Source organism: Alligator sinensis, unplaced genomic scaffold, assembly GCF_000455745.1.
Source record: "Alligator sinensis unplaced genomic scaffold, ASM45574v1 scaffold116_1, whole genome shotgun sequence".
NCBI lineage: Eukaryota > Metazoa > Chordata > Crocodylia > Alligatoridae > Alligator > Alligator sinensis.
In genome coordinates this window covers 3,430,438-3,446,254 of record NW_005841908.1, presented here as the reverse complement: position 1 = coordinate 3,446,254, position 15,817 = coordinate 3,430,438, and the positions used below count along the sequence as shown (strand labels likewise).

The following is a 15,817-nucleotide window of genomic DNA, read 5'->3' as shown; positions in this document are numbered from 1 at the left end:
AACTTTGCAGAGGCCTGATTCTTTTTTTTTTTTTTAAGTCTTCTACAAAACAGCTCATGGCTTACATCTCCAGAAATATTAAAAGGAGTATGTGTGCCTGTGGTTGTGAGAGGGATGGCAAAAGGATCAGCATCCAACCATGCCTTAATGTTACAAACTCCCAGTGCTGGAAAAGGAGGGACAAACAAGCATCCACACTTCTAAAAACACTGCCTCCTGGACTTGAAAGGCAAATACAAACAAGCCAGTTACACATTCATTGAAAGACTGGCAAAAGTCCTGTCACCATGGCAACCCCCCCCATCAGCCTGCTCTGCATGTCCAGGCTTTCTACCTATCCCAGCTCCAAACTGCTGAATAGGAGGAGCGTTGCTTTGTCCCTTTCTTATTTAGAAGTTGCTGAGAGCTGGAGGGAGGGAAGCGTGAGCTGTCTGGTGCATGCTGGCTGCTGCCTGAGTTGCAATTAGAACTACAAATGTTTCCTTTGAAGCTTAGCAGCTGCATTTTTGCTCTTAAATTCCCTCTGCTGTTTGTGCTAGTAGAAGCAACTACCAGAACCTATTACATTGGGATTGTGGAGGAGAACTGGGACTATGCACCGACTGGGAAAAATTTGATTACAGGACAAATCCTCACAGAAGACAAGTAAGTCGCTCATATTTCTGGTAAATCAGATCTGTATTATAGTCTCAAATGACAAATCACTAGTTTAGCATCACTGCTTTAAATGTCTTAAGTTTGTATCTTTAGTGGACTTGGTCTTTTTTCAGCATTGGCTGATGTTTTTGCAATAAGCACATGAGTCCTGATCCAACCTCCATTCAAGACAATAGACAGCAGCCCCTCATGGACTTGCGTGGGAGTTGGATTGAATCATTATTATTTTCAGTTTTCAAAATTAACTTTTTTCTGTTATTGATTGGTGGGGGAAAGGTGGGGAGAAGCTACCTTCTGGGAGGGTGAAAAGTCAGGATTTTATCATTCTCAAAAAGTAAATAAAAGTGTATTTTATTTTATTTTATTTTATTTTATTTTATTGTAGCTTTAAAAACTGCCAGTGTTTACTTCACAAGGGCCTGGGTATTTCTGTATTTGCCCAAGGCAAAATCATAATTCTGCTACCTTTGATCAGAGGTAAAAACTTGAGTATGTCTGTGCCACAAGTGAGACAGAGATGGGAAAGGAAAACTTATCAGGATTCAGGTATATATGATATCCAAAAGTGGGATAAGCAGTAAGTAGATGGTATAATATACATTAACCCTAGTTTAGGAAGCTATGGAAGTAGGTGCTCAAATCTAACATGCGAGTTAGTTCCCTTGAAATTCATGGGATTACTTGGATTTAAATTTAGGCACATGCTAAAGTACCTTGTTGAATCTCACCTCAACCTCCTGATGCAGAGGTAAGATTGAATCACCCTTTATTATGCTCCAGGTAGGAAGTCTTAAAGAACAGGCTTTGCTGTAGAGCAGTACTGTGGTTTGGCATAGCTGCTCTGCTGCTGAACAGAGGGAGTTTATGATCCATGTTGAACATTTCTGAGATTCTGCTTTTTGTTTTTTGTTTTTTAATATCCTGGAGAAAATTAAGGACCCTTCCTCTGGTCTTTCTCTCTCTAGAGAACAGGTTAGGATAATATACAAGGATTGGGATAGAGCTGGAAGTCACTGGAATTCTGCCCGGGTGGGGAAGTCCATGTTAGAAGAGGCATGTCATAGTCATCGAAGTTAGAGATGGAAAGGGCCTGTATGTCTATCCAGGCATTCCCAGGCCAAGGCAGGATTTTTCCATCCCTCCTGTGTGTTGTGTTTCAAAAGAATGTGCCAATGTACAAAATTTTAAAACAATTTTTAAAAACATAAGAAAATGTACAATTCATTACTACAAAAGTACCAAAAATGCTGTATTCATAACTGTAGAAATGTGCTTCACACTTTTGCTTTAGAATGGATGTGGTGGTTATGGAACAAAATTGAAGAAATGGACTGGCTTGTTAGAAGAGAAATGACTGATAATTAAGTCTGTGCAAAGCTGTGGGGAAAAAAGGTGCAAATTCATTTACATTCCTTGGAGTCATTCAGTTTTGCAAAACTGAAAGATTAGTATCTAATGAAATAATAATTTGGCTGGAAACCCATAAACTTCATGTGTTTCAGATTTTTTTTTAAATCACTCAGAAGTGAGGCTTATTTAAAAAAAAATTTAAAAAATCACTCAGAAATGTAGGACCACCCCTAACTAGATCATCCAAGCCAAGGCTTTGTCTTACTTGGTCTTAAAATCCTCCAAGGATGAAGATTCTACCACCTCTCTGGGTAACTGGTTCCAGTATTTTACTATTCTCCCAGTGAGAAAGCTTTTCCTAATTATCTACCCTAACCCTCACTTGCTTCAGTCTGAGAACATTGCTCCTTGTTCTGTCATCTACCACCACCAAGAACAGTCTAGCTTCATCCTCTTTGGAACCACCCTTCAGGGAGTTGAAGGTGTTATTAAATCCCCTCTCAGTCTTCTCTTCTCTAGACTAAATAAGCCCAGTTCTCTCAGCCTCTCCTCAAAGGAGAAGGCAGTATTCTAAAGGATAGCGAACATGGCTTCATTATGGGCAGGTCATGCCAGGCCAACCTCATTTCCTTCTTTGATCAGGTTACTCGCCACCTGGATGGAGGAAATGAGGTTGATGTCATATACCTGCACTTCAAAAGGCCTTTGACCTGGTCTCCCACAAACTCCTCATGAAAAAATTAGGAAAATGCCGCCTCGAATACTTTACAGTCCATTGGCTAGGTAACTGGCTCCGTGGTAGGACCCAGAGAGTATTGATTGATGGTCATCACGGTAAAGGGTGACCAGTGGCGTCCTTCAGGTTTCAGTACTTGGATCAGTGCTTTTCAACATGTTCATCAACTCTTTGAATTTGGGCAATGTTCGCTGACGACACCAAACTATTGGGGAGCGTGGTCATGCTTAAAGACAGGCTGGCAATACAGGCTGACCTGGACAGGCTCGTGAGGTGGGTGGACCTCAATCAGATGTTATTCAATATGGATAAATATAAAGTGCTCCATCTGGGGAGAAATAATCCACAACACACTTACAGGCTCAGCAGTGCTACGCTTGGTAGCACCACATCTGAACGAGGCCTGGATGTCGTGATAGACAACAAAATGAACAGGAGCCACCAATGCAATGCCATAGCTGGCAAAGCTAATCAAACACTGGCGTGCATCCACCGAGGCATCTTGAGGAAGACTAAAGATGTCATCCTCCCTCTCTACTCAGCTTTGGTGAGACCACAGCTGGAGTACTGCATCCAGTTATGGGCGCTGCACTTCAGGAAGGATGTGGAGAAGCCCAAGAGAGTCCAAAGGAGGGCCACGGGCATGATTACAGGCCTAGAGACCAGGTCATACGAGGAGAGGCGGAAAGACTTGGGACTGTTCTGTCTGGAGAAGAAAAAACTCAGAGGGGACTTGGTGGCAGCCTATAAGTATATCAAGGGTGGGCTGAGCATCTGTTCACCAAGGCCCCCTGGGTGGGGGACAAGAAATAATGGGCACAAGCTGATTGATGATCACTTCAGGCTAGACATAAAGAAAAACTGTACAAGTCAAGTGCCAAGGGTTTGGAGCAGGCTCCCACCAGAGGTGGTACAGTCACCCACCCTTGCGATCTTCAAAAAGTCTTGATGCCCATCTTGCTGGGGTCATCTGATCCCAGCAGTCTTTCCTGACCAAGTGCCGGGGGGCTGGACCCGATGATCTGCAAAGGTCCCTTCTAGCCCCTAACAACTATGAAGCTGTGGAACTATAAGTCGTGTTCCCTAGCCCCCTAACCATTTATGTTGCTCTCCAATTTGTCCACATTCTTTCTGTAGAGGGGGCCCAAAACTGAACGCAATAGTCCAGATGTGGCCTCCCCAGTGCTGGATAGAGGGGAATAATCACGTCCCTCAATCTGCTGGCAACACACCTACCAATGCAGCCCAATATGCTGTTAGCTTTCTTGGCGACAGGGCCACACTGTTGGCTTATATTCAGCTTATTGTCCACTATAACCATCAGGTCCTTTTCTGCAGAGTTGCTGCCTAGCTAGTCAGCCCCTAGCCGGTACTGGTGAATGGGATTGTTCTATCCTAAGTGCAGGACTTTCCACTTGTCCTTCTTGAACCTCATGAGATTTTTTTTTTTGGTCCAATCTTCCAATTTCTTGAGGTCAGTCTGAATCCTGGCCCTACCCTCCAGCATTACGGTTATGAAACCTGTCACCACTAGGAGTATGTATAGTCTCTTCCACATCTCTCTGGCATATGAGCAGTCCCAGAAGAGGCAGTTGATTTTTTTTATGCCTCCCACTAGCAGGCTTGCCTGGGGAAGTTGGATGGGCCTCTCTGCCTTGCACTGTTTTTCTGTGTCTGCACAAAGAGTGCCCAATGGGCTACCTGCCAGTTCAAGTCTCTGTGCTCCTTCTGTAGGTCCTTGTGGAAGATTCATTCTCACACGGCTTGACAGCTGTCACCAGTTAGTAGTTCCACAGGCAATATGATGTCTCATGCCCTTAACACTTCTTGCATCTTGTGGTGGGTCACCAGCATCACTGGGGCCTCATCATGCAGTTTGTGTTTGTCCCCGAAGTGTTTCAGGACCTCATAAAACCACGGGGATTCCATGGTCCACGGGCTCACGTTGGTCATCGTGTACACCCGCCACTGTCACAGTAGTTGTCCTGCAAAATACTTTACAAAGCAAGGTGTTTTGGATTCTGTCCCTGTTGCTAGTGGCTCCTGTACTTGGCCCAGAGGAACAGCAGGACATCTGGCATTCCTCTGCCTCCAAACCATTTTGCTTTGTACAGTGTGTTTCTCACCACTTTCTCCCATCTGCAGTTCCAGAAGAAGATATGCGTGGCTCTTTGGATCTTGTAGATGACTTGCTCTATTGGGGCGAAGACTAGGGCAATCTAAAATGCAATTTTAGTAGTAGTTTTGCAGTCTTTTGTCCTTTGTGTTCCCACATACTAAGCAGTTTATTTACTTTCAAGTCCACACTATTTCATCAGCAGAGGTAAGGAAACTTTTGTATTAAGAATTTCAAGCCCTTTCTTTGTTAATTGTGATAAGCTAATTTTTACAGGATGTTAATTCTTAAGGGTTTGTTTACATAGGGGAATTACTTCAGACTAAAATAAGGCAATGAATTTAAAGAATAGGTATTCATTATTATCTCTTGTTTAATTAGATCAATTATTCTAGTATAAGAGACCCTCATTCATAATTATCTTAATGTATTCCCATGTTGGATTGAACTGATTTGGGATAAGGCTGTCTTATTTGGAATAAGAACATTCACAGACGCAGTTAGTCAGGAATATCTGATTGGCAGTAGTTAGTCAAAAATAGCTATTCATGAATAACTCTTTGTGTATACAAGCCTTAATTTTTAGTAATTATTTCAAATAAATCAATTGTTAAAACAGTTAGCAATGCTGGATAATCTGGTTCCACAAAACCTTTGGATTAATGGGATTCCAGATGGGAATGAACTGTATGCTTTGGGTGGGCTGTGCTCTACAATTTGCTTAGCTTAGAATTTGCCTCTCAGATTTCTGCAGATCTTCAAACTTTAATCAATCCTCAAAGCATTCCTATGATTCCAGTTTCATTGTAAGGAAAACCAAGACAAAGAGGTTGCAAATGAAACTGGCTCTAAGAGTACTGATACATATAAATTAGGGATGGGTTCCTTTGAAGAATGCTATCCCTCAGGAACTATCTGATTTCTTATCTAATACAGCCCTGAAAAATGTAGAATCACTGATCCTTGGTCACTTTTGAGTAAATAAATCAGAGTTGTTGGCTGTATTATTACAGGCATATTCTAAAAAATTACCTTATTTGAATAGTAAGTTTTAATGGGAGGTTTTCTGGTTTTGTGGATTTACTGAGGTTTGATTTGATACTCTCTTCCCTGAAGTGTAATATTTGGAAGTAACATTGTAGTTTTGGAGGAAAGATGGTCTTGTGATTATGACAAGGACTCAAGAAATCTGGGTTCAATTCCTGGCTATGTCATTGATGGCCAAGTTGAATTTGCTTGGAAAATTCTTGAAAATATTTCTGTTTGTGTTACTGCACTGTCTAGGATTCTCTGTCATGGCTAGGGTTGCCAACTCTATTTGAATCTATTCTGGAAGGTTTCATCACATGACATAATGACATTAATGACTGATCTACTGTACTGAGTAGACTTTACATCAGGAAGGCAAATGCACATTATTACTACATTTTAAAAACCCACTGGACTACTGTATAAATTGGATTCAACATTTAATATTTATTTTAATGAATGCCCTATCGTTTATCTACCAGGTGATTCTCATCAGTCTCCTGAAGATTTATATATAATTCCTGGAGATAATAGGGCAATTCTGGAGGACTGGCAACCCTAGTCATGGTCCAGGACCCTGCGTTCCATAATATCTCTGCCTCAGTCTTCCGTATGCTTTCTCCCATCCTTTGTCTCACTTATCTCTTTGGACTGGAAACTTGTGAAGGCAGGAGCTCTTTCTGACTATGCATTGGTGCAGTGCCTAGCTTTATAGGAACCTAATTTTGTTTGGAGCCTCTAGATATTATACAAATATTAACTATTCAGGGTATTTTAAGTGAGACCCATATTTCACAAGTTACACTTAATATGAACAACATGCCTATGGATGAACACAAATGCACTGAATTTTGAAATCTATAGTAGGCCAATACATGTGTGTGGGTGGAAGAGGGTACAGAGTCCTTTCCCATGTACTACTTCTGATAATAGAGCTGCCACATTTAGACTGCAGAGGATTGGGGTATGCAGGGGAGAAGGTACCCTGAGCCCTTCCAGAAGGGTTAGATGCCCCAAGGGGAGAGGTGTATTATTTGAGTGGAGCATGAATGGCATCCAGATATTTGCAGTAAGGGGAGCTCAAGACAGTGAGCATCAGTGCCAGTGTAGACAACAAGGCTTTGCCAGATGAAAATACCTCCAGACACTGGTGCTTGAAGGCTGCTCCTTCTCTACCTACCCCAATCTGCCTCAGCCTCAGGTTAAGGTTGAGTTGTTTATGAAGAGTCCTAGTTCCTTCTAGTGAATTCTGCATTAGTTTTGGCTCAAACATTTTAAATGTCTTTAACTTTAAGTCAGCCTTGAAGGCTAAGTACAGACAGTCAAAAAGCCTAAGGCTGAATCAGTTCAATCTAGGCAGCTTCCTATAAGCCTCATAGGTTGAACTGATAACAAACTGAACTGACATTCAATTGGGAAAGGCAGGGGGAGGTCTGCAGTGACTCAGACCAGTAGGCGGGGGGCATTAGAGCACATCTCCCAGCCTGCTGGCCATTGCCCCAGCCAAGTGTCCCCGAACCCCTGCTGTCCCCCCACAGGGGGTTAAGAAGCCCCCTTTCCAGGTGCTGGCCCACCTTGGGGGAGCCTCCCCCTCAGGATGTTTCCCCCAGCCTGGGTTCCCCAGCCCAGGCAGCCTTGGGGAGCCAAGAGAAATTTCCCCCCTCCACCTTCCCAGTTGCTGATTGCGTCAGCAGCTGCCACAAGAGGGAGGGAGAAGCAGTCCTCCAGGCCAGGTGCCTGCCCATGCAGCAGCATGGGGACACTGAGGAGCCCCTGTCTTGTGGGGGATTCCCCCCACCCCAGTCCAGGGTCCCCCAGCCCAAGGGAGCTAAAAGGAATCCTTCCTTCCCCAACCCCAACCCCTTGCCTTAGCTGCTGCAAGTCTCCGGGATAGCTCTGGGAACGGAGGGAAATTCCTCTGCTCCCCTGCATTAGTTTTGCCTCAGACTCAAAGCAGCCAAGGCAAAACTGCTGTGGAGGAACAGGAGAATTTCCCTCCGCTCCTGACATTGCCTGAGACTCGTAGGGGCTGAGGCAACCCCTGTCCCTGTGGGCTGACAGACACAGGCAAGAAGCAGGCTAAGGAGCAGAGAGGCAAGTCAGTCCCCCTTCCACTGGAGCAGGTAGCATAGCCCAGGGCTGCAAAGCATCCTGGGATATTGGAGGACTATGATTTAACTTGAACCAGGAAGGGATCTGAGACAGAAGTTCCATAAACCGGTTTGACATAAATCAGTTTGATACGTCTCACAGGTTAAAACATCAACTGCGTTTTGGGCTATTGTCTACATTAGTGCTTCTTCTGTTGTTTCCTGCAGTCACAGGAAGACTGGGACATTTTAAGGAGAAGCAACCGGTTGTAGGCACAGCCAGAGAGACAAGCATACATACTAAGGGAAAAATTTTCAACATGTTTATTTTAAAAGAAAAATGACATTTAACTTGTGGGGTCCCAGCAGAGTGGTAATCATTTAAATTTGACATTTGCCTATAGTAGTTACTCAGTGAAATAAAGATGCTGCATTATTGGCTTTGCAGAGTAATCCAAACATAGTAAAAACTGGTCACTGTTAGCAAGTATTGACTTTTCAGTGGAGATTACTATAATTTAAAGTAGCTATATAAACTCAAAGAGTCGTTCAGATTATAACTGAGAAGAATCTGATTTCAGATTTTGAGAAGATGTTGTATTTGTACCAGCTGGTGCCATTTTTTGCTTCAAGGTTTCTATGGGCGCATCTACACAAGATGCTAGAAGCACATTAGCATGGCAGAAAAAAACATGCTAATTCACTAATGTGCAGTAGAATTAGTCTACTGCGCATTAGCATCACAAAAAAAGCATGTGCTGGCACTACTGCGCAGTAGCACCAATTTCAGCACATTAACTTAGTGCCTGTTATTACAGGTAATAAACTTAATGTACCATAATTATGGCACATTAATGAGCATGTAGACGTGCCTACAATATCTTTGTTCTAGGGGATGTTTTGCACCCTACAGCATAATAGCTAAGATGAATACCATTACCAAAAATGCTTTGCCATGATAAAAATTAAGACAAAAAAAAAGGAAACAAAATAAGGTTCATTTCTGTTACATCAATGTTACCAGATTTGCCCATCACTTTGCGGTGTGCTCATTTATTAGGGATACGTTTCTAGGGTCTTTGTAATTCTATCAATGTGCTGCTTGTGCTACTTGTGTTTCTATATGGAGCTGTAACTCTCCCTTCTGCAAGTCCTCACGCCCAATATGCCAGGAATCAGTTCATTAAGGACAATAAAATGCAGTCAGACACAAGCACACAGGTGAACAGAATACCTCTGAATCCAGCTGGGTGTCCAGCTGACACCCTCATGGGCCAGCATTCAGTTCATTAGGGCACGTCTGAGCGAAACTGGGTCAATCAGCCTATACAAGCTGATTCCCTTATGTGTCTCAAACTCAGCACGTCCCAATCTTTTCCCCTAACTGTTCTAGCAGTGGTAGCCTTTTGATGAGCGGACCCCACAGCATTTCTGGGCTTCACAAGGATCTTTGGCTTAGGTAAAAGAAGCGTTGCTGCAGAGCAAGTGGGGAAGGAGAAGTAGAGAAGGAAAAATAGACCCGATTACCACCAGTTTGACTATAAAAATTATTTATTGCTAAATATACAAAATTTATAATGGTAAACAAACAAAACAATTATAATATTACCCTGGTTTAATTGAGTATTTGTGGAAGCCTAGCTGAAGCTTAACTAATACAATTTAGGTTCAGAAAGCTATGCCTAGAGAGAAAAAGAAAAAGAGAGAGAGAGAAAGAGGGAGAAAGACAAAGAGAGTGAGAGCAAGAGCTGGGATCTCACCATTCCAAGGCACTCAGGTGATTTGTTGACAAGCAAAATTTCTAACATGATTGTGGAAGGGAGACGATCTGTTTCTCTCAGCTTCTCAGGACCAACAGCGGATGGTGTCAGAGATTTCTCTCTCGAAGAACACTGTTTGCTGCTTTACAGCTTTCTTATACCCTTAGTCTAGCCTCTTCAAAGCATTCTTTTCATTGTGTAAATCAAGAGGGTCCCAAGCCATAATTGACAGGGAAAATCCTGTTATATAAACAGTTTAAATTTAAACGAATTACCTTTTTCAGTGACAAGGGGTTATCTGGTTTGGAACATCTTAAGAAACTGATTAACAACCAGGAAAAACATCAAGTTTTAAGGAGTAACCAGACACCTAGGAGCCAGCTTGAAATTATTATGAATATAGAAGATATACTGGAAGGGATACCATATTGTTTCTTCTCAGATGACCTATCTATGCTTGCACTGTAAAGTCAGCATCCATGTTTTGTATTTTACCTGTTGTAAATAATCCTCAGTTTAGCATGACTTTCAGGTTTTACTATAGTCTTTTAATAGACTTGAAGGGATTAATTACTTGGAGTGTTCATAAACTTTGTGGGGAGGACTTCCACCATCATCCCGGGAAAAGTATGACAGCATTTGTGGTCAGGTCTCCAACGGGCTGGATGCTGTGATGAATTCTTAACCATTGTTCAAATGTTGCCCATACCTCCTCTTACTCAGTCTCTTGCCTCAGCATTCCCTAACCTGGCAACCGAGATTTAGTCACTCAAGTTTAAATAGGCCTCCCATACTGGGACTGGGGAATGTACAGCCCAAGATGCCTATTAAACTTTTCTTCTGCTTAGTTCTGGGTAGGTGCGGGGGGAGGGCGGGGGATAGAAAAAGTCCTTTGTAAGTCCAGTCCTTCGTAAGATGGGTGCCAGGGCTCCCTCAGGAACACAGAGCTGACAGGTAACAATCAATGGGAATTTGGGCATATACACAGAAGATTTTTTGTCATGTAAAATACTGTTTAATGCACGTATGTGATGATGTAGTTTTTTCCCATTGTGCTAACCAGTGATTCCTGTATGGCAGTTGTGAAATCTTTCAAATCTTAAATCCAGAATTGTGGCTCTTGAGATCAAAGATGACATTTCTTGACAGAATAATTTCCCTAAATAATGGGGGGGAAGTAGGTGGAGAACTTGCACCTAACTCACGTACATTCACTATAAAACCAGATGAACAGTGTGTCTAGCCTTGATAAAATGGAATATGTGTTACACTATTGTTTAATATTTTCCTTTTTGGAATGAGCATACTGGTTTTTACAGAGAGTTGGGAAAATTAAATTAATAATAACCTTAAAGGATTATGATTCATTTCCTTTTGACAGCTCCTTTGAAGTTGCATCTAGATGCATGAGTGACATTTCTGGGCTGGAAATGGTGTACTAGGAAAATTAAATCAGACTTGGGGATGATCTAAAGATTTGCATGGAGTCCACACTGCCAGAGTCTGAATGAGGCCTTTTTGGTTGGATTCAGTAAATTACTTAAGCCTATACTTGACTATATACATGCCAGTGGTCCAGTTTAAGTCAAAGGATGCAGCAGACAAGTAGAAAACAAATGGAATAAAGCACTGTAGAAGTACTCTGTGGAAAAGCAAAGATAAAATTACACTATGTAAGTTAAAATCAATACCTTAACTTGGGGTGGGTGAGTGGGGCACTAGCTCCAGGCACCCAGTTAGAGGAGATGATGGACTAGTGGCTCCCTGGGAAGCCCATGGACTGCAGCAGCACCAGCCCTTGGCTGTTGCTATAGTAGCAGTTCCCAGGGGCAGGGACTCTGCGCTGCTACTATATTATCATCATTAGTGACAACCTGGTTGAGTAAACTGCTCTGTGCCAACAGCACATGTTTGAATCTGAGGCACTGGGGCAGGTAGGACTGACCCCTCCTTACCCATTCCTTGCTCTCCAGTACTCAGCGCCTCCCACCAGGGTTTTGCCTGGGGCTACACCCCACTTCCCTGTAAAAGGTTTTGCCCAGGGGAAAATTGGTGTAGAGGGTGCCTTTTTGCTTCCATACTTGGTTTACTGTTTCCTCAGTGCATTCAGGCAGTTGCCTTGTACTCCACCACCTAGTGACAAGCCACTAGAATAGCATCTGTTGTAATCCGCTACCCTGGAAATAACTGTACATCTGTCCACTCCGGACCTTTTTGTAATGTACATTCATTTTGTACAATGTAAAACCAACTAGAAAAGGATTCTACAAGTATGTTGGAAATAAGAGGAAAACCAAGGAAAGTTTAAGTCCCTTACTAAATATAGAAAGCAACCTAGTTACAAACAATGCAGAGAAAGCTGTAGTATTGAATGTCTTTTTTACTTCAGTATGCATGAACAAAGTCAGCTACCCAGTGATGAGCACACCTGACACCAAAGATAGGGAAGAAGACAGCCTACAGTAGTGGAAGAACAAGTTAGGGATTTCCATAAAAAATGCACATATGTGAAGCTAGATGTTTTTGAGTTAGCAGGGCCAGAAGAGATATGTCCTAGGGTACTGAAAAAATTGGCTGAGGTAATTTCAGAGCCATTGACTATACTCTTCAAGAACTCATTGAGGTCAGGTGAGATCCCAGATGAATGGAAATGGGCAAATATTGGAAAAGGGACCATATATATGAAAGGGAAGAAGGCGGATCCAGGTAATTATAGATCAGGGGTTTATCTTCAGGGGTTTGTCCTGCATCCAATATTGTTCAACATCTTCACTAATGATTTGGACAATGGGATTGAGTGCATGATTAGCAAAACGGCAAATGGCACAAAGTGGGGTGGAGTTGCAGGCACTGAAAGCTAGGGATAGGATCCAGAATGACCTAGATAAGCTAGAGAAATGGTCCAAAATCAATCAGATGAAATACAACAGAAACAAGTTCCAAGTCCTGCACCTAGGATGGAATAATTGTCTGTATAAATACTGGCTGTGGAATGGTTGGCTAGGCTGCTGTGCAGTAGAGAAGGACCGGGGGTTACAGTGAGTAGACCTTATGCTGAATATGAACCAACAGTATGCTCTTGTTGCAAAAAAATAAAAATAAAAAGCCAGCAACATACCGAGTTGTATCATCAGGAATGTCTCACAAATGAAGGGAAGTTATTTTTGTGCTCTATGTCAGCACTGGTGAGATCTCACCTGCAGTACTGTGTCCTGTTTTGGGTCTCACAATTCAAGAAAAATGTGGGCAGATTGGAAAGAGTCTAATGGAGAGTGACAAGACTGATTTGAGGCTTGGGAAACATGACTTATGAGTCTGAAATACCTAGGACTGTTTAGTCTGGAAAAGAGAAAAGTGAGGGTGTATTTAATAACAATCTTCAGGTACCTGAAGGTTGATTATAAAATATGATGGTACACTTTTCTCTGTTGCTTTAGGGGACAGGACTAGGAGCAATGGCTTCAAGCTTCACCAGAGGAAATTTGGGTTGGAGATTAGGAGGAACTTTCTAACTATGAGAGTGGTTATGCACTGGAACAGACTACCTGGGGAGGTGGTGTGATCTTCATCCCTGCGAATTTTCAAGAGCAGGTTAGACAGACAGTTGTTGGGGATGGTTTCGGCAGGGATAATGCCTTGAGCAGGGGGCCGGACTGGATGACCTTATGAGGGCTCTTCCAGCCCTATTTTCCTATGATCCTAATGTAAACTGAACAAAATCAATGTAAGCTAACAAGCACAGATATGTTGCTTGTCCAGACCAAAAAGAACTGCTTAAAATATTCAGCTTGCAGGCAAAACAGGAGTGGCTAGCAGGGGGATTTCTGAAGGACAAGGGAGCTTTTACTGTATCTCTTTCATAACTGATAAGGAATAATCAAAGATGGAGAGCTTTTGTGACTGGCAAAGGAAGTGCCAGTTCTGTTCCCTTTTGAAGACAGAAACTTCCTTTGGATGATGTGAAAATTGATGGCTGTACTGGAGGAAAAGTTCAAGGTGTAGAAAGCAAGGCGTTTCAGTGATGTCATTTATTGGACCAACTATGCAGTTGGGAAAATTGTTAGATAAGCTTTTGGGCACCAAGTGCTCTTTTTGGGTCTGAAAGAAGAGCCCAAACACTTGTCTAATATTTCTGGTTCTTAAAAAGATATCACAAAACTCATTGCTTCTTGCATATTTCCTGGATCATCGTGGCTACAACAACACTCCAACCATAATAAGTTCTGGGTACACAGCTAATAAACTTGCATAGCAGAAGAGTCTAGGGCAACCAGATTTGGGCAGCATTACAACATATCTGTTCAAATTGGTATCAAGGGAACAGGAGAGAACATAAAACATGACAAGGATTGTCTTTTTGTGATCAAGTAAGAAAAGCAAGAGTGAATCCAGAGGGAGTGCAGTGGCACAGCTGCCCCCTCCCCACCCTTTCAGATTGGACCACATTGTGGGACCCTCCAGGGATATATTTTTTTTAAGTCCCCACAGCCACTGAGAATCCCCCCCATCTTCCCCTCCATGCTCAGAGGAATGTCCCGTCCCCTCTATTTCCCTCTTACCACCTTCTGCTGCTGTTGCTTTCCCTGCTGTCTAGGATGCAGAAGCTTCAGAGCCGCTTGTGCTCACTCTGGCTGGGCTGCACGGGGGCTGGGCTGGGCTGGGCTCATCTGGGACAGTGACAGCAACAGTGGCAGCAGCAGCAATGAGGCTGAGGGTTTCCCCCTGGCCACTCCTGCTGGGATGGGGGGAGACACCAAGCAGGATGAGGGAATCCACCACCCCCTCCATTGCTTCTGCCACTGTTCTATTATGCTCCCAACTGAGCCCAGTCCCCGTGCACCCAGTTGGAGTGGGTAGAAGCAGCTTTGAAGCTTCCCCTGAGCCCAGGACAGGGAGAAATATAGCAGCAAAAGGCTGGGTGAGGGAGTGGGGACGGGCTGGGGAAGGGACATGACTGGCTGGAGGGAATAGGGGGTGGAATTCTTACCCGCTTCCTGGACTTTTAAAAGTTCCCCTGCACCAATGGGTGGAGGAGAGAGGCTGGCAGTGATGGCTGCAGCCCTCCCTGCAGCCCAGGTTGCTGCTCCCACACCCTCCTTTGCCAAATCCTGGATCCATCCCTGAAGAAAAGAGAAGTAGGAGGTATTAAATATAACCAGAAGCAGTCTGTGCTGGGCAGTCTGTGCTTACCTAGAGAAATAGGACCAAGAGGAACTGAATACTTGCAAAGAGAGAGGTATCTACTTCCGTTTAGGTACTAGATACAATAGCTGCAAATAGCATGTTGGCGCATTCAAATGGAGGGAAGGAGCAGGGATCTCCCTAAGCTACATGAGGACAGATTCTCAGTTCAATCACTGGTGATTGGCAGGCACACCTGAAAAAAAGCCATAGACCATCTAAAGAAGGTGGCCAGTTGTTCCTTGGAATTTGATGTTAAGTCCAGTTATTCATTATTTTTAACAGTTCAATATCAATATCACTGATCTGGGAGAAAATATGATCAAAATCATTGCTGGTAAAATTTATAGATGACGCAAGAATTTGTGGAGTGGTAAACACTGACTTTGCTTGCTTGGCAGAGTTGGCTTATTTGGGACACTTGTGAACAAAGAATGTACATCCCATTAGTATGCTGAGGAACTACATTCTGGAAAGCAGTTGCCCTAAAAATGAGCGAGAGTCAATTGAACGTTGGCTTCTACTGTGATGTTGTAGCCGAGAGGCAGACTATTTTTGGATGTATAAACTAGGGAGCATCAGTAAGGGAATGGCAGTAACCCTATATCTGGCATTAGTAAGACTATTATTGGGATACTGTACATACTTAGAAAAGGATTTTGAAATATTGAAGTGGTTCAGAAAATAACTTTAGGTAAGATTTGAGGTCAGTGTAATAGTCTGTCTTATAGACTAAGGAAACTCAATATATTTAGTTTATCCCCTTCTGGCCTTAAAGTCCATGGAATTTTTTAAAGCTGGGGCCAGAATTAATTCCTGAGTTAAAGAACTTGAGAATTAATTCCTGTACTTTGCTCTCCTTTTTCTGGGTCTACAGGGCACTTGGGGATTTCCCTCC

General features: G+C 43.0%; 1 protein-coding gene across 1 annotated transcript in view; it reads left to right on the top strand.

Moving 5' to 3' along the window:
* The first annotated feature begins 414 nt into the window (after positions 1–414).
* HEPHL1 (hephaestin like 1) overlaps positions 415–15,817 on the top strand; it is a 59,194-nt gene continuing 43,791 nt past the window's right edge. The window contains exon 1 of the mRNA XM_014517422.2: positions 415–645. Within this exon, the coding sequence (XP_014372908.1) occupies positions 476–645 (170 nt within the window). The 5' untranslated portion in view covers positions 415–475. The remainder of the gene's footprint in view (positions 646–15,817) is intronic.